The sequence below is a fragment of the Pipra filicauda genome, unplaced genomic scaffold (assembly GCF_003945595.2).
Source record: "Pipra filicauda isolate LSUMZ 115617 unplaced genomic scaffold, ASM394559v2 scaffold513_size392548_pilon, whole genome shotgun sequence".
NCBI lineage: Eukaryota > Metazoa > Chordata > Aves > Passeriformes > Pipridae > Pipra > Pipra filicauda.
In genome coordinates, this window is record NW_024104658.1 from 274,265 (window position 1) to 299,029 (window position 24,765).

Genomic DNA, 24,765 nt, shown 5'->3' on the forward strand with positions numbered 1-24,765 from the left:
TCCCACCAGACATCTGATGTAAACTCATGTGAGAGCTGTCCAGCACAGCCCTGGAGGCTGTCAAGCACCACTAGGGAATATGGGGTCACAGCAGCCCTCCCCTCAACAAGGTGCAGTTAGCTCCCTGCAGGGAAATGTGACCCTAGAGGGGCAATGAGGGGACCAGGCAGGAGCTGTAGTGGGACAGGCAGCCCCTTCAAAACACAAGCCTTTATTGGTTGTTCAGACAGAGCAGGCAGAGTCACAAAGCAGTCCAGTCAGGCCAAGTTCCAGAAAATCCCTATGTTTGGCTGAATATCAGCAGAGATGGAGGAGAAGAGTTGGGAACCCAGGGCATGGCAGGAGAATGCCATCAGCCTGAGCCTGTGTGAGTCTGGGATTAGGAAATCTGAAATACAAATCCTGCTTCCAGGAAAGCAAAAATGAAAGCAAACCTGAAAAAAGGAACTGCAGAAAGTCAAATTCAAAGGCCTTAAAAAAGCAGTAAGCAAAAGCTGGGAGGTGAAGGTGCTGAGGAAAGAAAAAGCTCACAATCCTCTTTTGTCTCCTGTTTTCATCTTGCCCTGCTAAATTAGATGAATTGAATTGGACTCCCACGCTGTCACAGTCACAGGAGACCAAGGGGACACAGCAGCCATCAGCACCGAGCTGGGGTCATCCTTCTCATTTTCTCCACTCCTTCTCTGCTCTAAATGTCTCCATGGACCTGGCCAGCGGCTGGAGTGACTGATCTCTAGCCTAGCCACCTTTACCTGTGGAGAACAAGGGCATCCAATGTCAGAGACAGGCTGGAGCATAGGGCAATATCTGCCACAGCCCAACCCTTTCATCCCAGCTCTGCCCAACCTTAGGTCCTCTGAGGTGCCTGTCACTGCCCTGGCGAGAGAAACAGTCTCTCAGCCTGACCCTCCCGAGACCATTCCCTGCAGATCTCTTCCCTGGGAGGGGTGGCATAGACATGGGTCCCCTGAAGGACTGAGCCATGAGCCACTCTTTGGGATTCCTGTCTTTGCTCACTCCTGGCTGGGAGTGCTCCAGGCTGGGAGCACTGCCTGTCATGTGGGGCTTAGTGGGCAGAACCATCCTGACCATCCTCAGCTAGAGCAAATGGGGAGACATGTCAGTGCAGAGTATGAGCAGATGATTCTCCTGAAGCTCAGGTTCTCCTGGGAGATCTCTGCTCTCACCCCAGCTAACACATAGCCCTGTAGCCGCCTTTGTGATGGTTGTCTGTGAAATTGCGTTTTCCTACCTTTTTAGTTATCCTCCTTAGCTTTGTTGGGCACATACTTCTTTTTCCTGGAAAGGCAGAGAGGAGTTCTGGGTAAGAGGCTGGCATTGCCCATGTCCCTGCTGAACCTGTCTCCTGCCTACTCACCTGGAAAGCACGAGCCACAGGATCACTGCAGTCACGAGGAGGAGTACCAACAGCACAACCAGCCCAATCACAGTCCAATGCCACATGCCCGGAGCCTGCCCTGCAACTAACACACAGCCAGGAGTGGGTGTCACAGTCTGGGCCTCATGCTGGCCATGGCCCCAGTGTTGGCAAAGGGTGTAGATGTGTGTCTTGTCTTAGATTTCTTCTGTGATGGAGGATCGCCCCGTGTGTAGGGAAAAAAAGTGTCCTCTGTCCTGCATGAGACCCAAAGGCTCCTGCACTGGGCCAGCTCCTCTCCACAGGGACCAGCCAAGGAAATGTGGGAGAGAAGCTCAGGCACCAGAAGCAAAGAGACACTTACCAATAGAGAAGCTGTAGCAGACACAGGTGAACTTCTCTGACTGTTGGAGGAGACAGGAGAGAGAGTTGAAGCCACTTCTGCCCCACTATCCATCCTGGGAGCAAAGGTCTCCCACTCATGTGAGAGAGGACCCCAGGGACACTGTCCTGCCAGGGCATGGGAGAGGAGCCTGCCATCACAGCCAGACCAGACCCACCCAGGGGCCCAGCCCTGGCCAGCAGTGTCCCCAGACACCAGGAGGCCCCACACTGGGTACCTGCGGTGAGCGGCGGACGAGGCGCAGAAGGGCCGTGTAGTCCCAGCCGGGGCGCAGGGCAGCGTTGTGGTAGCCCTGCCCCCAGGTGCCGTTGCCCAAAACGAAGTCCATGGGGGCGGTGAGGTTGAGCACAGCGGCCACGTAGGTTCTGGGCTGCTGGGTGGTGTTGAAGGGCTGCTGGGTGGTGTTGAAGGGCTGCTGGGTGGTGTTGAAGGGCTGCTGGCTGGCACTGAAGGGCTGTGGCTGCCCCAAGCAGGCGCTTTCAATCCCTGAGCTGTTGTGTGTCATGGCCACGACCAGCTGGTGCTCCCTGCAAGGTGGAAAGTGAGAGGGGCGGGGGGACAGCAGGGAGAGTGAGTGGAGCAGGGGCATTGCAGGCAAGCACTACCAGAGGGGAGACCCATGTGGAGGTGGCAGAAGTGCAGGGGCTGCACTCACCCGACCCCCTCCGTGGTGATGGGTTGGAGGGGAAGCACGGCCGTCCCTTGGGATGGGGAGATGTCAGGGACGCTGCGGCAGCTGATGCCCAGAGGGTGCTGGTTGTCTGGAGGGCAAGAGCAGATGAGCATCAGCTCAGCAGGGGCAGGCTCGGGCAGTGCAGGCTGCAGAGCACAGCTCCTGTGTGACCAGGCTCCTCGGACAGGGGCACAGCGAGCCCTACCTGTGCTCTGAAACTCCCACAGCGACGCAGCTCCGGCCCCGGCAGCCGTCAGTCCCTGAATCGACACCACATAGCTGCTGCCAGGGCCGTGCTCCGGCAGCCGGTGCTCAGTGACGGAGCCGTTCACCTGCAGCCGCTCCATCTCCAGGAAGCCTCCATCCCGTGTGCTCCTGGCCGTGATGTTCAGCTGGGGAGAGGAGACAGAGCTGCAGGGCAGCTGCTCCAACCTGCCCACAGCTCACCAAGGCAGAGCAAAGCACCTCTGGCAGCCTCCCCTTCTCTGAGCCTGCCCCAGCTGTGGACCTCAAAGCAGAGAAGAGGAGGAGAGGAGGAATTTGGAGCCAACACTCAGGATGTCCAAGTGTCTGCCTCCATAAGCAAAGAATCAAGTCTCTGTGAAGGAAGAGGGAGGCTGTTTATTTGAAGGGGTGTGTATACATGTACCGAGCCCAAGGCCAGGTCACCCCTATGGTATTGCAACACCACAGGCACTGTGTTGACATACTCCACAAGAAGAGCCCTGAGCTTCTCTTTCGTCCTGTGCAAGGTTGGACTCTGGAGGTTTTGTCTACATGAAAAGTAGACGGCATAGAGCTTCCATCCAGGTAATACAGATGAAGGCTCCCCATTTGCCCATGCATCATCTGAATTTGTCATGAGATCCATGCCCATTCTCACTTGCTGCCTTTGTGGAAATGCATCTTGGGCATATGCAAAAGAGGAGACAACTGAAAGCAGAAAAAATATTCTTTTCACAAACAAAGGTGTCTGGGAGCAGGGAACCAGCAGAACAGGCTCACAAGCAACATTTTCAAGTGCCCTTTTTGACTGTTTCTCCAGGAAATAGTTCAGAAACACCTTACAAGGTCCCTGTCAAACCAGGGAGATACCCATCCTCAGAGAGGACGTGGGACACACTGAGGTGCATCTCACCAGCAACTCCCTCCCCCTGTTAGAAAGTAGGGTTGCACTGTGGAAAGTGTCCTAAATCCGCAGACAGATGAGATGCTTCTAGCCATGCCTTGAGGAGAACTCAAAGGAACAGTGCAGCTCTCTGGAGGAGAGGTTTTCAGGAGGGATTTTCAGAGGATTACTCAACCCACAGGTTTGTTTGTGGCAGGAAACAGAAACAAGCATGCAAGAGGCACAGGAAACCCTGGGATACCACCCCAGAAGACACGTCACACCACAAAGGTCTGCCAAGCCCGAAGCAGAACAGACCCAGGAAGTCAGACCAGAGGTTGGGGAGCACCCACCACCTCTGTGGACATTTCAAGAGCATGAAGAATGTTGAGAATGTGCTTCTCAAAGCCAGATATGCACTGTCTGAGACCTGCAGCTCAATCTAGTGGTTGCTTCCCCACCTTCCCAATCTGCCTGCACAGAACTCCAGGCAATGAGATGAGGGTCTGCCTGTGACCCCTTGGTACCTGGTATCCAATGATCTCCCCTTTGCAGGAGGGCAGCTCCTTCCACCTCAGGGACCCTCTGCTGGTATCCAACCACACTTCCTCTGGTTTGTCTGGCACTGGAAGCACAGGAGAACAGGGTCACACGCAGGGCCCATGAGGAGGGGCTGAGCCCAGAGCAGGGTGCAGGCAGCTCCTGTCCAGGGGACAGGATATGGGGACCCCATATCAAGGGTTTGTCCCCTGCAAAGGCTGCAGCAGTGGGAAGAGCAACAGTGTGGTGTGGACTGGGACAGCAAGGAGGGGATGTGCCCTGCTACAGGGCTCTGCAGAGCCCCTTCCCCAGAGCCCCACAGGATATAAACAGCCTTGATCCCTGCAAGAAGCAGATGATCAGGCTGAGCTGACAGATGAAGGGGACATTTATCCACTTCCCCTACCCGTGACACAGCCTCAGACTGTTCCTTCTCTCCAGTACTTCTGTACACATACCTGTTTCCTCTGTCCTGAACAACCATGAGAAAAGGGTCATGTTGGGGTGCAAGAAGATGGTGACACTGTAGTCAGTGAAGGGCTGCAACTGGGAGCAGGAGAATGTTCCCTCCTGGCCATGTAACATCTCCTCTCCCTCCACCTCCTCAGCCTGGCAGGGAGGGGAGGAAGGCACTGCCAGGCGGCACATGGCCCGCATGCCCTGGCAGGCACCAGGGAACCTGCAGGTCCAGTTCAGTTTGATGCTGGTGCTGGAGATCTCAAAGGTGCCGGGGACAACCTGAAGCACTTCTGTGAAAGAAAGATTGACAAAGAGTCACTGCATTTCCTGCCCCTGCCAGCCTTGCAAGGATTCTGCAGTCAGACAGCCCTGTCACCACCCAGCCTGGTGGGAGGGCAAGCAAGAGGCTGAAACTGGTCACTCCAGCTCTCCAGTAGGGCAGCAGGAGGAGTTTGGACAGGAACGAATGGGAGTGACTGAGTGAACTACTGCTGGTCAAGGCAATTTCCCCCCTTGATTCCAAACTGAGGTGTCTGTGTGTCCCAGCAAGTCCAACAAGTGCTATTCTGTTCTCCTTTGGAGGGGACAGGAAGACCCCAAGCTGTGAGGACATGGTGCCAAGCCTACAGCCACCAGGTCACAAAGCCTACAGGGGACCAGCCTACAGGGAGCAAGCTGTGGTACTCCCAGCTGCACAGTCTGAGAGGACACAGGCAGCACAGCCCTCCAAGTCCTGCCCCCACTGGGATGCCATGCTGACCACAAATTCCACCACTCCTCACTCTACCATGCTTTGCTCTTGGCCAGAAGTCCTCAGGAAGCCCCTTCCCTTATTGCCCACAGCTCCAGGGGTAACTGCAGGCTGCACTGAAGGCAGGCTCAGGGGCTGCCTTGACACTGCCTTCAGCAGCACGTGCCATTTCCCCAGGCAGCAGAGAGCCAGAAACCTGCTGTGCCCACACAGCTGCCTTCCCTGCTCAGGAAGGGCAGGGCGGGGCAGCCAGGAGAGCTCCTCATCCCTGCCTTACCAAGGCACTCCATGCTGGAGCGAATGCGAATCCAGGCACCTCTGGTATGTCTTCCAAGCCAAACCTCTCTGTGGACAGGTTTCCCATCAATGAAGGACTGGACTTCACTCGAACATTTGACATGGGTGAAGGATGGCTGGAAACCTTCGGGGCAGCTCAGCATCACTTCTTCGTTCTTCCTGTAGCTCTCCTGGTCTGGTGCCAGCTGGAAGATGGAGGCCCAAGGGGGCCTTTGGCACGTTTCTGGCAGAGGTGAAAGTGGGTGTTAGTTGGGCTGGGGGGTGCTGGGGTATGGGTGTGTGGTGGGAGATAAATGCCCAGCTGTCCCTCCAGCCCCTGAAGGGAGAGGCAAGGTGACACATCGACCTTAGGATGTTGGGAGGGGGCTTTCCTTGTGCATGTAAAATGTGAAGGATCCCTCATTCATGAACCTCCCCCATCCAGCCTCGTGTCTGGGGACATTCTATTTCCTCCTCCATAGCCCACAGGAAGGAGATTGCCAGGACAATCAGCCCTGCACTGGGAGACTCCCTCCAACATTTCCTTCAGGCATGTCACCCATCCCAGCTCAAGCTGCACTTGATGGTGCCACCTGTCCTGCTGGGATGCATGTCTCTTCAGTCATGGCTCATCCCTACCACAGGGATCAGAGATGCCCCTGTCACACTTCTGGGCTCCCTGTTCTGACTCAGTCAGTCTTTTGGCTACTCTCCTTCTGCCCCACACCACTGTGCAGTGGGACATGGGGAGGAGCAAGGCCTTCTCCATTCACATCCCCTGCTTTAGCACAGCTCCTACCCCTTTTTCCTGCCACAAGCCCTCTTCCTTCACATCCTCTCCTCACCAAATTCACCATCCTTTAGGTTGAGCAGGCACAGCTTTTCCCAGCCATTTGTCAAATACTGCAGGGAGAGCCTTTGTGGCAACAATTCCTCCAGACAAGAATGCTGGCCCTTGGAAGGAGCCCTTGCCTGTTTGAGCCTCTGCAAGGGGCTCTGTGAGGCCTGAAAGTGCTTAAAATACAATCTCCTTTCTCCCAGAGGGGCACACAAGGGATGTCAGAAAGTTCAAAGCATCTTCTGAACAGCCCCAGAGGCGAATGCTGGTGACAAGCCACTCCTGGTCAGGCTTTGCTCTCAAACAAGCCTGATGGCAGAAGGCCAGAGATGCCCGTCTGAGCAGCACAACCAGCAGCTCTGTCCCACTGGCACAGGGCCGTGCCCCACCCCATGCACAGGCACCAGCCACTGACCCCAGCCCGGCCCATCCAGGTGACAAAGTGGCAGCAGGTTCCCTCTTGCTCTGGTCTCAGCAGGCACAGTGTCCTCCAGGCACAGCTGGGGAGATGATGTGTACAGAAAATGATGCCCCTGCTCCCTGAAGACCCTTTCCTGGGTTCATGATATGTGAATTCATGCATGATTCATGTCCACAGCCTCCAGGGAATGACTGGCAAACTGTTTTGCCACAGGACATGATCCATCCCCTACCATCCAGCCCAAACCTGTCTCTCCCACAGATCCCCAGTGAACCCACCGTGTATTGTAGCTCCTGCCCTGAGGTCTCCCAGAGACAGCAGGCACCCCAGCTGACACAGTCCATCTGGACTCCAGCCCAGTGCTGCAGGCAGTGAAGATGCATGTCCAACTTGCAGGAGGAAAGGCAACAAAATCTCCCCAGGGAAGAGAAGGAACTGCTTCTTACCTGTCCCCTGGGACACTCCTTGGACCTTGGGATCAAGTTCTCCCTGGACCTGTGCTGACAACAGAGATACAAGGGCCAGAAGAAACCTCATAGCCAGTAACTGCAGGGCCATCCTGGAGTGAAGTCCCCAGGCAGGACCGAAATCTCAGCCCCACTTGCTGCCTCTGAGCTCAGGCATCCGTAGCTGACTGCAAGGCTTGCAACCGCAGGAAGGAAACAGACACAGCTCCTCATGAGATGCAGGAGGCTTCCTCTTTGGGCAGGGAACTTCCCATCACTGTCAGCACTTCTGCCTTTTGCTTTTTACACCCTAGGAGCATCCAAGCTCTGGAACTCAACAGAAGAAACCTTGTTACCAAGATCGCAGAGTTCCCCCCAAAACCTTCCCAGTTACTGTTTCTTAGGCAATATCCAAGTGCCTCCAACGACACTGTGTGGGTTTTAGAGTGATGATGAGTCACTTCCCGTCTATGATCACAGGAGATGGGGGACCTCTGAGAAAGCACATAAAGAGCTAGCCAGAAGCAGGGATCAGAATGGGGACATGAACTGCAAGTACCTCAACATCTGAAACAGTCTATGGGCCTTCTGAAAGAAAAACTCAGCTGACACCCTCTGTCATCCTTCCCTGCTTCTCCATCCACAGCTACCTCCTCCTCCTGCGGCCCCTCAGCCTGGCAGCACTCTCCTCTGTCCTCAAGAATGCAAACTACCCTGCCCTACAGTGAGAACTGAGTGCTTGAGGAAACCCTCAGGGCTACTAAGCCATCTCCCTTGCTCCTCAGCAGCCACTTCTTTTCTCTTGCTCTAGAACCTCCCATCCACCTGGCGTGTCTCAGATTCCACAGGGCTGGGTGATCAGACATGGGGCCCTGCAGAGGCACAAAGACCTTGTTCCCCAGCTTTGCCTGGGGCACACGCACCGAACATGCTCATATGGAGAATGAGTGGAATGGGGGCACCACCATTCTCTGGTTCCGGACACATATCCCATTCAAACGCGTCAGATCTTCCCAACATATCCTGGAAGGCCTGGTGGTGCTGTCAGCCACAGCTGCAGACCACAACAGCCCTGCTCATGGCTCTCCTCAAGAAGGTGCTGTTAGTTCAGCACTTCAGGGGGAGCAGGACCTCACAAGGGCAATGAGGGGACTAGGCAAGAGCTGAGGGGGGCAGCAGTAGCCCACTCCAAAACACAAGCTTTTATTGATTGTCCAGACGGAGCAGGTGGAGTTAATGAGGCTGACAGCCCAGTGTCTGACTGGGTATGGGGATATGGAGTGGGAAGCAGGGCAATCCAGAAGGTGGCAACTGTTTTCCCCGATCCCAACCCTGATCATTGTCCTTTCTCAACCAGCAGCAGCCACACAGGGTTGAGCTGCTCTTCCTGCCTCTTCTCAACACCCATCAAGAGCAGTTCCATCAGGCACAAAGATCACAGACCAGCAACAGTCCACAGGAAGCAGATGCTTTGTTCCCAGGGGCCAGTTGTGGGTACCGTGATGATGGGCAGGCAGCTCACATGAAGGACTGTCAAAACATGTCTTTACCAGCACATGCAGGTCATCCCAGGCTAAAGAAAAAGCTGGAGAAGAGAGAGGTCATCTCCTGGTGGTGTGCTCCTCCTCAAGGAGAACCTTCGCGCTGTCCCTCAGCCTCTAGGTTGCAACGCATATCAGCAGGTTTGGTCAGGTAGAAAGACAACACTGAAGCAAAAAACCATGACACCCTGTATTCAAGGTTTTGAAAAGCCCAACACACATCCAGCTTGTCATACCCAAGTCCGGGGAACTCAGGTGAGCTTTTGTGCTCAAGCGCAGGAGAAGGAGATGGAAATATTCCAGGCAACACATGGAGCTGGAAAAGAGAGTGGTTGATTGCCCCATTTTCCAGCAGTGTGCCCCTCTCGAAGGAGAGCCTTTGGGCTGTCCCTCAGCACCCAGGCTGGACTGGACACCAGCATCCCACAGGGTGGGAGAGAGAGCAGCTGTTGGAGGTGATGCTGGGGCAGCAGCAGCAACCAAGATCAAGCAGATCCCAAAGGCTGCAGGATGTGGATGCCCCAAGAGGGCAGTCAACTGCACCTCACAAAATGGGAGATGAGCACCTACACCCCCAGAGGGCGGCACAGACCAACACAGAGGTCCAGTTAGGCATAGTGGAGACCGTGCCTACATGCCCCATGTAGGATGGGAGGAGGGAAAGCAGCAACCCAAAGCATTGAACTGAGAGCGTGCAGCTCTTCAGGTGTGCTTTCTCAGGGCTGCTGAAGGCTGGAAAAGCCTACTCCAAGCTCCTCTGTGAAGATTCATGGGGTCAGGATTTTCACACACAAGACAAGGAGGAACCACGACAAGGTGGGAGCTGTCGCGGGCCAGAAAGCCCCTGTGAAATAAAACAGTTTATTATTGGTTGTTCAGATACAGCAGCACAGCTTCCAGGGCAACACAGTTGGGCCAAACTCAAGCAGAGGACAGGATCTAGATGGATATAGGGATATAGAGTGGGGAAAGAGGGGTTGGGATCCAGTCTCAGGGGACAGTTGCAGGCACCAGGATGCTGGTGAGGTGGCTCTGCCAGAGCACTGGGGAACTACCAGACCACATCCTCTTTGGTGCAAGCAGGTCATCCCAGGCCTTGAGCTGCTCCTGTGCTGTGACAGAGGATTCTGGAGCCTGATGAGGGAGAAAATTTGAGAGGGAGCAATAACCCATGACAAGCTTCATGGTTCTGCCTGCAGCGGTGGAGGAGCAAGCTGCAAGAAGGGAAGGGCTACCATCACTGATGCCTGCCCCAGCTTCTTCTGTCCCTCACTGCTCTGAATGTCTCCTGAAGACTCCATGACAGGCAGGGCCTTGGGCACTGGCTCTCCAGCGTGGCCACATTTACCTGTGGAGACCAAGGGCAACAGGACAGAGGCTGCTGTGTGCACTCAGCAGCATGGGGAGCTCATGCACACCATCCCAGATGCCAGTCCACACTCCCTGTGTGCCATGTGTGGAACACAGGCAGGGCAATCCATCTCCTACCTGCATCTTTCTGTGCCAGAAAAGTCTTGATCACGCAGTAATTATCCTCATGTACGTTCTCATAGGGCTGGAGCTCTGGGGGCACAAGATGGCAGAAACAACCTGAGGACTCTGGGGCTGAGGAGAAGGAGCAGGGCAGCCTGAGGCAGGCAGCATCACTGGGGGCTCCGGGGCACCCTGGGACACACACCATCAGGGCAGCAGGGTTGGGAAGAGGTGCTGCCTACCCCAGACAAGGTGAGCACGAGGGGCAGTTCCCAACCCTCATCGGCACCACAGGGGAACCCCAGCCAGGAGCTGCTGGAAGAGGTACTGGAGCAGGCTCTCAGCTGGGATTAGCAGATGTGGGACATGCTGGTCTGGCAGGTCAGCCAGAGCCAGCTGGGCTGCCTGCAGCCACCTCAGAATGCCAAAAAGTCCCTCCTGAAATAGACCTGCTCCCCTCCCACCTCCAGCCCTACAGTCGTCTCTGTGATGGGGTCCTACCTGTGTAATCATCCTCCTCAACTTTGCTGGTCAAGACCTTCTTTTTCCTGGAAAGGCAAAGGGCAGCCCTGAGTCAGGGGAGAGGCTGATGTGGGCCCAACCCTGCTGAACCCAGCAGCAGAGGCTTGGAGGGTTCTGCACACCCTCCCTCTGGTTTTTTCCAGAGTTGGCAGGCATTGCCCATCCACCCCAGGGGACAGCAGTGGTGGCAGCAACAGCAACAAGGGGAAAGGGTCTCTTAGTACACATGGTCCTTGTCCCAGTCCTGGGGAAGACACTTATGAACCCCTGCTAGGAGCCCTAGAGGCAAAATATGGTAGAAACAGCCATCTGCATCCTCTGCACCCAGAGAAGGGTATGAGCAGCTGGAGACCCTCTCTCCATCCCCTCCCAGCCCATGGCAGAGCATGGCCTGAAGCAGAGTCAAGACTCCAAGTCTCCTGCCAACTCACCTGGACAGCACAAACCACAGGATCCCTGCAGACAAGGGGACCAGCACCAGCACCACCACGACTACCGTGACCGCTGACCCAGGCCATGGGCCCAGAGGCTGCCCTGCAACTAAAGCAGCGACAGGAGTGGGTGCCACAGCCTGGGCCATGCGCCAGCAAAGGCCCCAACTTTGGCACTGGGTGTCTGCACATGTGTAGAAATGTGTGTCCATGCTCTACTGCCCTGGCTGCTGCAGGGACAGGCAGCAAGGCATAGTCTTCCCCTGTCACCATGTCTGCTTGGGCAGGGCAGATGGAGGCTCTGGAGCACAGGGACTTGCCCCATGTCCCCAGCTGGAGGGTCTGGCAGCCTACTCAACCATCCTGCACACAGGAGGAGGACTCACAGACCCCGGCTCTGCAGCCCTAGTGCTCTCTGACCTTGAGCTGCCCATGCACCCAAATGCAGGGGGCAAGTCTCCTATCAAAGGCCCAAACAGGAGCTGAAGCCATGCAGCTTCTCTGGGGACCTTGCAAAGCAGGACTCACCCAGCCTCACACCCACTGCTGAGCTGAGGGAGGGTGCTCGCACTCTCCCTGCCTCTGTCTTGGTGGGAATGAGGGGGGTGCACATGTGGGTCTGGAAGCTGCTCCAGACTCAGCACTCACTCCCAGGGAGGCCACCCCAACCAGACCCAGGGCAGAAGAACCATTACCCAAGACTTGAAATTCCAGCATTGATGCAGCCCCAGCACCAGCTGTTGTGAGGCCCTGCACAGTCACCACGTATTTTCTTCCAGCTGTCTGGGGGGGGGTGTACTCAGTCACCGACTGGTTCACCAACACCTGCTTGAATTCAAGGAAGCTGTCGTCGTCTGCTCTCATGGTGGTGATGTTCAGCTGGAGGAAGGACAGTGAGCTGGTAGGGAGTAGCACCAACATCCCACTCCTGCACTGGGCGGGAGCTGTGGAGAGGGGCTCCTGCTGTTGGTGGGACCTGGCCCCACCAGAAACATCAGCAGTGTACAGCCTATAGGCCTTGTCAAGGAGGGCTCACACCTCTCCTCAGGCTGCCTGCACAGAGCTCCAGGTGGGGAGATGCCTGGCAAGCTAAGGGAATCTCTGGGCACTCTGTGGTCCCCCGGTACCTGGTATCCAATGATCTCCCCTTTGCAGGAGGGCAGTGCCTTCCACCCAAGAGATCCCAAGGTGGGATCCAGCCGCAGATTCTCTGGTTCGTCTGGCACTGGAAGCACAGGAGGACAGGATCATGCATGGGGCTGGCAAGGATTTGTCCCCCACAAAGGCTGCATGTGCTGCTGCAGCAGCAATGGTGTGGTGATGAGGGGAAAACTGAGGAGGACATGCACCCTGCTGCAGGGCCCTGCACAGCCCCTTCCCCCCACCCCCACAGGTTCCAAGCAGCTCCAGTCCCAAGAGCTGACAGGACAGAGAGGATGTCTGGATGAGTTTCAGGGTGAAGGGCATCTTTCCATTTCATGTAAACATACCTGATTCCTTTGTCCTGAGGAACCGTGTGTACAGGATTGTGCTGGGCAGCTGGGAGATAGTGACACTATAAACAGTGAAGGGCTGCAAAGGCGGGCATGTGAAAGTTCCCTCTTGACCTTGTAACATCTCCTCTCCCTTCACCTCCTCAGCCTCACAGGGAGGAGAAGAATGCCCCTCCAGCCGGCACCTGGCCCGAATATTCTGGCAGGTGTCAGGGAGCATGCAGGTCCAATTCAGTTTGATGCTGGTGCTGGTAATCTTCAGGGTCTCAGGAACAACCTGGAGGACATCTGTGAAGGGATATTGCCAGAGGGTCACTCTCTTCCCTTTCCCTCCAAGCTTTGACACCAAACTCCATCACCCCCACTGTTCCCTCACTAGCCTGTCCCAGCACAGAGTGGACATGGACATTTTGCCTTCTCCCAGACTACATTCAGGCACTGCCTGCACCTTCCTCTGGCCCTGGACCATCCCCAGGGGTGCTCTAGGTGCTGCAGTGACTGTGGGATGGTAAGAACAAGCACTTGTACCCACCCTGCAGTTGCCACCACCCTGGGGCTAGCCACTGATCTGGTGACTGGTCCATTTCCTACCAGCAATGACTTAGCCAACAAATTCAGCAGCCAGAGAAGGGCCCTGCCCTTCTGCTCCTGGGCTATCGTGTCCTTCTCCAGGCAGACCCCTCTGGCCGGCCTGGGCAGGATGTCTGGTGCTTTATATCCAGTGGTGAGGATTTGTCCCCTTCAGCACTGTGCAGGGTGCCCCAGCTGCCAGCAGTGTGGACACAAACCTGGGATGCATCCAGCAATTTCCTCTGGAGTCAACGCCCATGCCACACCCTGACCATCCCGAGCATGGGGCACTGATGCTGTGGCACACATGCAGCCCTGCTCTCCATGCCTGGGGAGAGCACTGGGAGAGTGGCAGGCTCACTTACTTACCCACACAGGTCAAGCTCTCCTCCATAGGGTGCCAGCTGCCTGTGCCATTCCTCACTATCCAGCCACTGCGACCAACCGTGGAACCTTTCCTTGGCTTCAGCTTCACACACTTGATCTCCATGGGTGGAGGCCTGTGCCCCTCAGGACATCTCACATTCACCACTTCATTTGGGTTGAAGGTCTCCTGTTCTTGGTCAAAGATAAACCTGGGGTCCCACTGAGGCTTCTGGCATTTCTCTGCACCAACAAGATGGGAAGATGTTAGCAGGGCTGAGGGTGGCTCCACCAGGCATGCCAGGGGTTGGAGCAGGGCATCCCCTGCCCTGACCCAGCAGGGCAAAGGAGAGAGCTCCAGGACACTACATAGAGCAGCCCTTCCACACCACATTCTTGGAAAGGGAATGAGAATGAGAAGGATCCCACACTTCTTCCCCCAGACCCCTGGGAAAGGCCAAGAGGAGCTGGAGCCAGGGACCAGGGGCACCCACAAGGGGTTCATGCTGTGTACAAAGCCTGCCCAGAGACTGATGCACCAGCATTTAGCCATGGTGCCCTGTTTGTCCCTCAGGGAGGATGACAAAACCCTGACTCCTCCTGAGAAGGCATAAAGCCTGAGCCCCAAAGCTGGGTCTGCAAAGACAGCATGCAGCAGGGGTTGAGAGGGGGGACCAGCACGTGAGGAGGAGAGGAAAAGTGACACCTCCATCTGCTAGGATGCGACCCCTTGGCAAGGCTTTTTGGGATGAGTCTCTCCTTGTGGGTGAGTGTCAGCCTGGGCTGGGACCCATCCAGGCATGTGGTGGACAAGGATGTGCCAGAATTCACTGGAGGAATTACCTCAGGTATCAAAAGTACTGAGATCCCACCGTCCCCAACAAAGCATCAGAAGTGCATCTCTGGCCTCAGTGGTGATGGTGGAAGCTCAGAGATGGATGAAAGGGGCAGGATTTGACCACAGAGCTTTGTAAGAAGCACCTCCTGACGCCCTGCTTACCAATGCACTCTATGTTCCCCTCAATGTGAATCCAGACATCACTGCTTTTCCTCCCCAGCCACACATCTGCATTTAGAGATCTAGAATAATTCCATGGCTGAACCCTCTCTGCACATTTGATGTGAGTGAAAGATGGCTGGGAACCATTGTTGCAGCTCAGAGTCACTACTTCATTCTTTGTATAACTCTCACGGGCTGGTGCCATCTGGAGTCTGGGGTCCCACCAAGCAGGCCTTTGGCATATTTCTGTCAGAGGAAAAACTGAGTGAGGAGTATTTCTGGGAAGTGATGAAATGAGGCTTGGGACAGCTCTCTCTTCCTTATCACTCTGACCGTTCACACTGACACACACAAAAATCCCTTTACTCCCACCATCTTCCCAGGCACTGTTCAAGGGCACAGGGTTTACTCTCACCACATCTCCAGGACTCTCAAGCCTTCCTTGGATTCCACCCACACATGGGGTGTTTGAGCCTACAATCTCTTGGGTCCGTCCTGCTGAGGCGAGCCATGAAGCAGTGATAACATTCCACACCAAGGACAACTCACCAAAGATAACCCAAACCCCAGAGAAGCTTCCCAGGAAAACAAGCAATGTAAAGTGCAAAAGCCTCAAGCTGAACATCTGCAGCTATTCCTCCTCCTCCAGCTTCATAGGTGCAGCTCTCCATGTAGAGGCAGGAAACGCTGGCCAGGAAGGGTTCCTGCCTTTGAACCCCTCCCAAGGAGCACAGATCCCAGCAGGCACTCACAGCAGGGTGTTGGGACAAAAAGAGCCCCAGGACACAGAGGAAAGCCAAAGTATCCAGGTCTCCTGTTCCCAGACTGTCTGTCGCCCAGTGGGGGCTGAAGCATGACCATGTCACAAAGGGTCTGATGGCAGGTCAGGACCCCAGGTCAGGGTGATGCAGGGCTCTGCTTACCCTTGCAGGTGGCAGTCTCATTCCACAGGGTCTGGGTCCCGCTGGAAATGCATCTGATCTGGGGGACTGATGGCACAAACTTCCCAGCACAGCTCAGCTGCACCAGTTGGTTCAAGGCGTAACTCCTCTGGTTTGGGGTAAACTGCAGCTTGGGGTCCCAGTCGGAGGGAGCTTTACATCTTCCTGTGTGCAAAGGCGAAGAGGGAGAGCCCTGAGGGTCACCGGCAGCAACCTCAGGGGTGAGGGGGTCCTGTCCAGAGGGCTGCTGGTCCCCCTCCCTTCAGAGGGGTGGCAGAGATGGCACCTCCCAGGATGAGGCCCCAGAGCCCAGGTGCATTATCCCTCCTTGCACTCTCAGGTGCAGTGCAGGAGGGTTATCCACAGGCCCTCCTGCCCACTCCTGTGCTGTGGAGGGACCCCAGCCAGAGGGATCCAGCAGCCTGGTGGATGCTGCTCTCTCCTGTGCTTTCTCCCCCTAATCCAGGGGCTGTGAGAGTGCACCAGACCCAGTGGGTCTCTGCTGCCACTGCAGACTCCCCTGACTTGGTCCCATGAGATGGCAGCCAGCAGCAATGGTGAATAGCAGGTGTAGACTTTCAAGGTAGCAAGAGAAAGAACAAAGCAGTTCAGCAATGTAAGCAATAAACACAGGAATGAAGAAAACAGAAAATAAATTGTCTATGTGCTTGAAGGGGGAGAACAAAAAAATATAACACCCTTCTTATGTAGGATGTTTAATGATGAGCTAACAAAGAGTTTTGTTGTGAGAACTTGCCCTAGTGATGAAATTTTGCTCTTTATAATGGTAACAAATCCACATCCTAAGATCATATACCTCCTGGCCTCAAAAATACCACCACTCACCAAGCATGCTCCATGATTTATTGGGACACTATGCCTTTACACTGAAGAGAGGAAAGGATGAGCCATAGCAATTTAGCCAAGTAGTGACTTAAGTAAGATATGCTAATAGCCTAAGATTGTAACTGTGTTACCTGCTTTTGTGTGCCTCGGGGTGCTGGCTGTGTGGACTTGCCGCTTAGCACACCTTTCTCTGCAGAACTGTAAATAAATCAAATACCTTGACTCTGTGTGTGGATCAGTTTTTTCCACACTGGAGGAAAGAAGGTTTCAGGACAACACACTCAGTGTACCCTCAGACCACCTATGTTCACACCACTGGCCACAAAGCTCACCCTGCTCCATGCACTTGGCCTTGACTCTGCCCTTCACCCAAAATGAGTCTGCCTTGTGCTGCCCTGGTAGACACGTCACCTAGACTTGCTCACTTGATGCAAAACGAGTCTGTGAGGAGGCATCAGGGATGGAGGTGGCCTTCTCTGAAGGAGGATGAAACACCTCTCTTCAGCTACATGTGTCTCTACAGCTCCCCACTTCCTGCCAGCCAGCACTCATGGGCCTGCACTACTTTACACCAGAACAGAGGCATCACCACTTCCCTTATCTGGCAGCAGGTTTTCATGCCATCATCTCTACCCTGCTTCCAGCTCTCCACCACAAAGGACCGTGGTCACCAGCCCCATCCTTTTAGACATCACACGCATGGTGCAGACATGAAACTTCTTCCCCCACAGCTGAATCTCTCCCAGTGCCCTCAGATCACACATTTCACTGTGACAGACAAAACACTTGAGAGACCTGAAGCCCTTGACTTGGTCTTGGCCTCATTAGGCATCCCCATCACACACCTTCCCCCCTGCTGTCATTAAACCCCCATGAAGTAACACACATCCTCGCACTCCTGCCCCAAGGTGACATCCAGGCTCCTTTTGGGTCAGTCCCAGACACGAGTGCAGACTAGGAGAGGAACTCATTGAGAGCAGCCCTGCTGAGAGGGGCTTGGGAGTGCTGATGGATGAGAGGCTGGACACGACCTGGCCATGTGCACTCATGGCCCAGAAACCAATTGAGTCCAAAGCAGCATGGACAGAAAGATGAGGGAGGGTATTCTTCCTCTCCACTCTGTTCTCTGCATCCTGCCCTGAGGACCCCAACCTAAGAAGGGTGTGGACCTGTAAGAGCGACTCCAGAGGAGGCCACAAAGATGATCACAGGGCTGGAGCACTGTAAAGTCAGGCTGAGAGAGTGGGGGTTGTTCATCCTGGAGAAGGAAAGGATGCAGGGAGACCTCACTGTGGCCTCCCAATACCTAAGGGGGGCTTACGAAAAAGAGGAAGAGAGACTTTGTACATGGAAAGATAGCAATAGGACAAGGAGGAATAGTTTTAAACTAAAAGATTGGGGATTTAGATTAGATATTAGGAAGCAATTATTTACTCTGAGGGTGGTGAGGCTCTGGAACAGGTTGCCCAGAAAAGCTGTGGATGTCCCATCCCTGGCAGTGTTGAAGGCCAGGTTGGATGGGGCTCTGAGCAACCTGGTCTAGTGGAAGGTGTCCCTGCCCATGGCAGAGGGGTTGGAATGAGATGATCTTTAAGGTCTTTTCCAACACAAACCATTCTATGATCCTTCCCACCCCAGCAGAGTCCAGGCTGCCTGTCCAGCACCAAGTGTTTTACCAGGGACACCAGGAAAGAAATCCCTCTGTAGTGCGAAACCAAACCACACACCAAAGAGCAGATTTCTACCTGTGGGGAAGAATGTTTTTACTTACACGTACTTGTCAGAAAACAAATTCTGAGGGCTGGGTGTCCCCACGATGCTTCACAACCTGAAAGGCTGGGCAGAAACACCCTTACACAGGAGGATGAAGAATGTAGTAAGAGTACAGCCTGGCTCAGTCAGGAGGCTGACAATGACATGCAGTGCAAGAGGACACAGTGACAAGCAGGTAGTCCTCAAGCAGAAGAGCCAGTGAGAGTACACCTAGCAAGGCCAAGGCACAGGAGGGGATGTACCAAAGGAGAGCAATGGCTGGCTCATGCAGACCTCAGTGGGGAGAGGAAGGTCAACAAAACCAGGCCATAGGCACTGTCAGCAAGCAATGGCCACTGTCTAGGTCTGGCCTAGAAAATACATGTGGATCATACAGATGCGCATGGCCATTGCTGAAGAGCAAGGACACAGGACACAAAGTGAAAAGAGCACATTTCTATGGCAGACGTGGTTCCTTGATGACACTTGCAGAGCACCAGCTGCAGCAAAAGCCCTTGTGGGGACTTGGATTTGCACCAGGGTTTTCCCGTCAGGGCAGGTGGAGGCAAGCTTTGCTGGGTAGCCATAATCTGCGTTTCAGTGCCCTCCTCCAGTGCTGCAGTACCAGAAGCGAGTGCACAGTAGAGGAGGAGGCCAGAACCTCAGTTTGATGCCTCACACCTCTTCTGCAGACATAGATCCAAGAAATCTCCCCCAGCTGCTCAGACCTAATGCTTCTACCAAGCCCATCACAGCCTCCTCCAGCTGGGACTCCTCAGGTCAAGAAAGGAGAGCTGTGATTATTGAGTTATTCTCAGAGATGGGCTGCAGGAAATGGGAGAGGGGGGCAGAAGCTGCTGCTGACTCGAGGGGAACTGGCTCCAACCTGCCCTGGATAGCTGAGAGATGCCCACTGCTGGAATGGCAGCATCCCTCCAGCCACCAGTGATGGGCAGCATGACTCATGACCCAATGACTTGGCAAGCCACTTCTGCTTCCATCTCCCTGTGGAGAGAATGACTCACAGCTCAGATCCCCCAGCCCCAGTGCAAAGAACAGTTGCTCCTGCTGTACCCCTTGGGGATCTCAACAGGTACTGGCAACCCCAGGCCACAGCACATAGTCACTGTAGGAAAGCTCACATTCTTTGTAGGAAGAGCCCAGCAGAGACCCAGGAGGTGCCCTGAGCCCTTCTGGCATGGAGAAAGAGCAGAACAAGCCTCATAATCTGAACAATCCCATCAAACCACAGTTCCCTCAACCCCAGGGACTATGGAAGAGAGCAGGCATCCCAGCTAACACAGAGAATCATGTTACAGCTCCCCACATCTTTGATGAACACCACCACCTTCCTCTGTGACAGGGATGCTGCTCAGATTGCCCAGAAAGGCCACCACTGCTCTGATTACTTCAGATTCATCTGTCTGCTGCATAAGAAGAACCAGCCACCTCCTGCTCCCGGGGACACTTCCCGGAGGGACGCTGCAGCTTCCGTGGTCATGGAAGCTTTCCCAGCACACTGAGGTTTGCTGCCCTCCATCCCAAACAGAGCTTCACCCCACCACAGCACAAAGGATGCCCGAGTGTCTCTGACGTAGATGCCAGCTTCAGCCCTCCTAACACAGTCTCTGTGGGCTGAACAGGGTAAAGCTGCGTAGCAAATGTGCAGGTAGAGGAGCAGCAGAACCACTTCTGTAAGAGAGGGGCACAATCAGCTCTTACCTGCTTCCTTATGTACTGTTGGATCCATATGATCGTAGTCCATCTGTCCCCGTGCAAGCAGCAGAGGAGCAAGAACCAGGAGAAATGCCAGAGCCAGCCCTTGCAGGGCCATGCTGGCACAAAGTCCCCAGGCAGGACTCAGTCTGAGGCACTCAGGAAAGGTAATCTCTGTAAGCCAGCGCAGGAGAGGTGCTCACACAGAAATGAAACAGACACGAAGGGAAATCACATGTGGTGCAAGGAGCTTCCTCTTTGGAAAGAGAACGTCGCAGCCACAGGGCTGCTTCTCACTCACCTTCCCACAGACAGTGGGATGGGGTCTCCTGGGCGCCTTGGTCCAGAGTTTTTGCTGGCTACCTCAGACTCCCATAGCCCTGCTCCCATGAGCACCTCCAAAACCTTCTCGTGTCTATCTCTCTTCTCTCTCCCTCCAGATCCAGTGGAGAATGTTAAGGATCACCCTCATGACTCATGTGCCTAAGGTCACACCAAGGTGCTCTCATCATGCATCAATTTTGCCTTGAAATCATAGAATCATTTAGGTTAAAGACTTTTTGGACTTTTGGACTCATCGAGTCCAACCATTAACCCAGCACGTTAAGCTCACCACTAAAATGTATTCTTAAGTGCCACATCTACATATCTGTTAAATACTTCCAAAAATCCCTCTTCTTATTACCTTGAACCGATGCAGCTGCAACATTCTTGCTGTTGAACCCCACCAGTAGACCTTCCAGATCTGACAAGCTCCTGAACCCAGAAGTGTTTTTATTCCTCTTCTCCTCCAAACCTTTCCTTCTACCCTACTCTGACCTACACTTTGTCAGTGTCTTGTAGGATGTGAAATGTCTCAGAATGGATAGTGCACACAGTGCTGGGAGTAAGAGGGTCTTCTGGAGCTGGATGGAAAAGTCTTGTTCCTATCACAGCCGAGATCAGGCAGGGGCTTTGAGTATAGGAGAAAATTGTCTGAGTGCTCTCCATTTTGGTGTAACCCCAAGGTTGGTTGTTCACGCTCCCCCAGTCTCCTGTCGCTGCAGATGTCACCACAAGATCTTCTCTGGGCGCCTTTCCAGCTCACACACTGTTACATGGCCTCATGCTTCCATGAGTCCTGACTCCCTGTGCTCTGGCAGCTCTCCTGGGCAGCTCCTCTTTCTCACACAGCCTCTCTCTCTCTGTGTTTCTCTGGACAGAGGAGCACAGTCGCCTCATGGTCCAACACTCTCAGTGTTCTGGGTGATGTCACCCAGGGTGCTTTTCACTACCAAGCTGGGACTGGTTGGCCCAGAGCTCCAGGGCAGATCCTTTCCAGGGAACCACCATCCTTAGGACAGTGCTTGGTGTATCTCTTTGTATTACTGCAGTAAAGCAGCAACTGAGGGGTTCTGTAAACTAGATCTCTCCTAAGATCCATTCGGGAACATCAGTACTTCAAGTCCAGCTGTGCCACATACAGTGAGATTAATGGGGTAAAGTCTTCTAGCAAGCTTGCAGCAAGAAAAGCAGCAGCACTAAGTCATGCCCTCCCTGTTTCCTTGTCAGATCCCTGTGCTTTGGGAACCAGGCTTTTCTTGGTCCTGTACACTCAGCAATGGTGCAAGCACCCAGAAGAAGGGCCACAGCCAGCAATCACTATAAAATCCCAGAGTTAGACATAGACACTCTCACTGCCCCTCTTTGGCATATAAAGAAGCAGAACCAGTGAAATTAAACAGCCAAGCTTCAAAAATGCACATGTGGCACAGCAGGCTTCCTATTGCAGCTTATGTGATTATTTCTTTTCCCCTGTCCTGAAATGCACTGAGACCTGGCAATATGTGTTTGGCCTCTTCCTCCTAAGAAAGTTACCACGTTATGCGATTTATTGTCTTGGAGTACAGCATCCACTTGAAAAATGCTGAAGAAATACTGAAAGCCAGCACACTCAGCCCTGTGCCTCGCTCTTCACAGTCTAACTTTGGATCTGCTAGTTCAGCTGGTGATGCCTGACTGAGAATCACACAGCAGAGTTCAAATGAGAGAAGCTTTCCAAGGGATTATCAAGGCACACAACAGCTCATGAATCCAAACTCGGCATGGCATGATCAACGAGAGGTGATCCATGAGACCACTCACTGAGCTCTCAAGAGCACATCACGTGTGGGCTGCGCACACTGTGTACACCACTCCAGCCCACGCAGCAGGACTGAGTCTGACAGACTGATCTCAACACATCACAGATGCTTTCTAATACAGGTATCCTGCTACAGCAGGCAGCAAATGTGTACCTTTTTGCCAGCCACACTCCTTCCCTCATGGGGCTGCTTGATGACTGTAAATGTGATTGAAGGGCTGTTTCCTGAAGGTCCATTCGATCAGGACTAAAAGGACTCAGACTTTTGGACTGAAGGGAGAAAAACACAAACCACCTGCAATTTACAATCAGTTTTACTTCTGATAGAGAAGAACACTGAGGGCTCAAAACCATCCACAAAACCACAAGTAAAGGAGAAGCAGCTGTGGCTTTTGAGGATCAGGCTTTGTGGAAACTCCTAACATAGTCACTGTGTGCCCCTACAGTAAAGTCTATTCCTGTGTCAGAATAAAAATAACAGAAGTATATTTGGGTCTTATCTTCACCCCTACCCCATATCTGTCCCCAGAGGAGGTCAGTTCGGGATGTATCCATAGCTCATCAGATGTGGTGGGCTGAGGCCAGGCTAGGATGTCATCCTGCAGGTGGTGGGTCAGGACAGGCCTGAGGAGGGTAACCCAGTCAGATGGAAGGCTAGGCAGGGGTCTGATCACTGCACAGCACCAGTACATGACCCCATGTGATCTGGGGGACTGGTTCCCCACATGCTGCTGCTTTCTCTCCAGGATGCAGAGTCTGCTTTATTCAGGGCTTCAGCCTGAGCTGCCAGAATGTAGAAGCTCTTCTGCCAGGGAGAACTGGAAAACGCCCACAGGATCCCAGCTAGAGCCCAGCCTCAAACCTTGCTGTGGGCTCTTCCTCACCCTCCAGCAACCTTCCCAACTCCATCAACCCTGAGGAGGGAGCAGGACCTTCTGCCTGTTCTCTGCAGTGAGTGTCTCCCCACCTCTCTGAGTCCATCTGCTCATTCCCCCCCTACATGGCCTTCTCCACACACGCGCAGGCCCAAGGCAAGCAAGGCTCTGTCCTGGCACTGCTGCTTTGATGCACATCCCTCTGCAAAAACTGCCAGTCCACTGCCCTCACCCAGTCCACCCAGGCACACCTGGCCTTGTGCTGCAGCCCACACCAACCCCAAATACACCCCGACTCCCCTTCATGGCTGGACTGCCAGCCTCTCCTGCTTGGCCGCACACTTGCTGTCTGCCCAGAAGGGTATTTTTAGCACACAGAATTGGACATAAGCAGCTCACAGCTGGGAACAGGGTGGAGTAAGTTTAGTGGGAGCTCAGGATGCTGCCTTTTGGTTTGAGGGAGATGTGCTCAGAAATGGGGTTTCCAGCTCTGACATCCAAGCAATTCCACAACTCATCCAGCCATTCCTGTTTGCACCCCCAGGGCCATCCTCAGGGCATCCTGCTCTGGTTCTTGGACAGGGGACGTGGCTAAACCCAGGAGCTGGGAATTTTAAGACTTGGAGCAGTATTTCAAGTCAGAATAACTTTACCCCAGATCCTGATACCTGAAGACTCTTTGCAGCAAGCTGGGAGCTCCTGACCTGCTCTTTCTGTTCCCGTGCTTTATACCCACATCCCACCATCTGCTCTGGGGTGGCATATTGTGCCAGTGGTCTCTCCCACTGAGTGGAGCAGCTCTCTATCTTCTTGACAAAACCTTCACTCTGTTCCTCCTTCACTATTCAAGCCTCTCTGCATTGCTGCCATTTGAATGCTCCACCCAATCCCATGTGCTGACCCCACTTGTCAGAGTTCTCTTTCACAGGCAGCTGATGGAGTGCAGGTGTTTGATGGAGCCATGAGTCTCTCCTTCCGCACATGGGTCTTAAAATAAAGAGCTTGGCATTTCCCCTTTACAGTGCTCAGCCTGTACACCTTCCAGAGAAAAGCAAATCCTGAGGAACCACCTATGCCACTCAGGGTAGCTCGGAACAGAGAAGTCACCAAAATATACTGGCCCTGGAAGGAACCAGATGACTAGAGAAGAAAAAGCCAAGCAGTGGTTTCGCCACTGAAAAGGAGCCAGTGGCCTGGTAGAGGGGGAAAAGGGGCACAGCTGGTGGTGTTATCTCGTCTTCTGGGGGCTACACAGCCCCATCATCCTGCCTGGTGCTGCACCAATAGTGCATTGGAGAAGACATCATTGCTGCCACGGAGACCCTGAGCTGGCACAGCTCCTGCCTGACCCATTCCAGGATGCCTCTCCGTGTCCTGGCCATGCAGTTGCTATCAGCAGAGCACTATCCTCCCCAAAGCAGCTTCCTGCACACACGGGACACTGAAAAGCCAAGGCCTGGGCTGGGCCCCTGCTCACTCCTCTTCTCAATGTGTGGCCCTGCAAACCCCCAGGGGCCTGCTGCCTTCCCCAGTCTTCAGCCCCTGACCAAGGCTTGCCGTGGCATGATTCTGCTCCCCACACAGGCTGGGCAGGTGGGGCAGAAGGAAGGAGGGGGCCACTGTGCCCTGGTAAGTCAGTGTGAGTGGTGTGGATGGCACAGTGCCTGGAGTCTGGAGAGCAGCTGCCCTTTGTTGTATAAACATGTGCATAAAGTCACGTGTGTTCCAGCCCAAGATCAATTCAAGGGGAAGATCTCAAGCAGACCTACAGCAGTGTAACAGCTGACCCGCAGGAAAAAGGAAGGTCCTGCCTCATGCAACAACTTC

General features: G+C 54.2%; 1 protein-coding gene across 1 annotated transcript; it reads right to left on the reverse strand.

The window, feature by feature from the left end:
- Positions 1-232: 232 nt before the first annotated feature.
- LOC114002477 lies at positions 233-23,018 on the reverse strand. Its single transcript, XM_039386916.1, has 19 exons — positions 22,996-23,018; positions 14,687-14,932; positions 13,693-13,929; positions 12,751-13,041; positions 12,388-12,485; positions 11,956-12,139; positions 11,261-11,369; positions 10,809-10,855; positions 10,323-10,397; positions 5,590-5,832; positions 4,561-4,851; positions 4,090-4,187; positions 2,660-2,846; positions 2,437-2,542; positions 1,999-2,308; positions 1,743-1,782; positions 1,379-1,484; positions 1,253-1,299; positions 233-752 (listed from the first exon to the last, which is right to left on the reverse strand). Exons 2-18 carry the CDS (start codon positions 14,889-14,891, stop codon positions 1,257-1,259), a joined length of 2,670 nt encoding a protein of 889 aa, XP_039242850.1. The 5' UTR covers positions 14,892-14,932; positions 22,996-23,018; the 3' UTR covers positions 233-752; positions 1,253-1,256.
- Between the last annotated feature and the right edge of the window lie 1,747 nt (positions 23,019-24,765).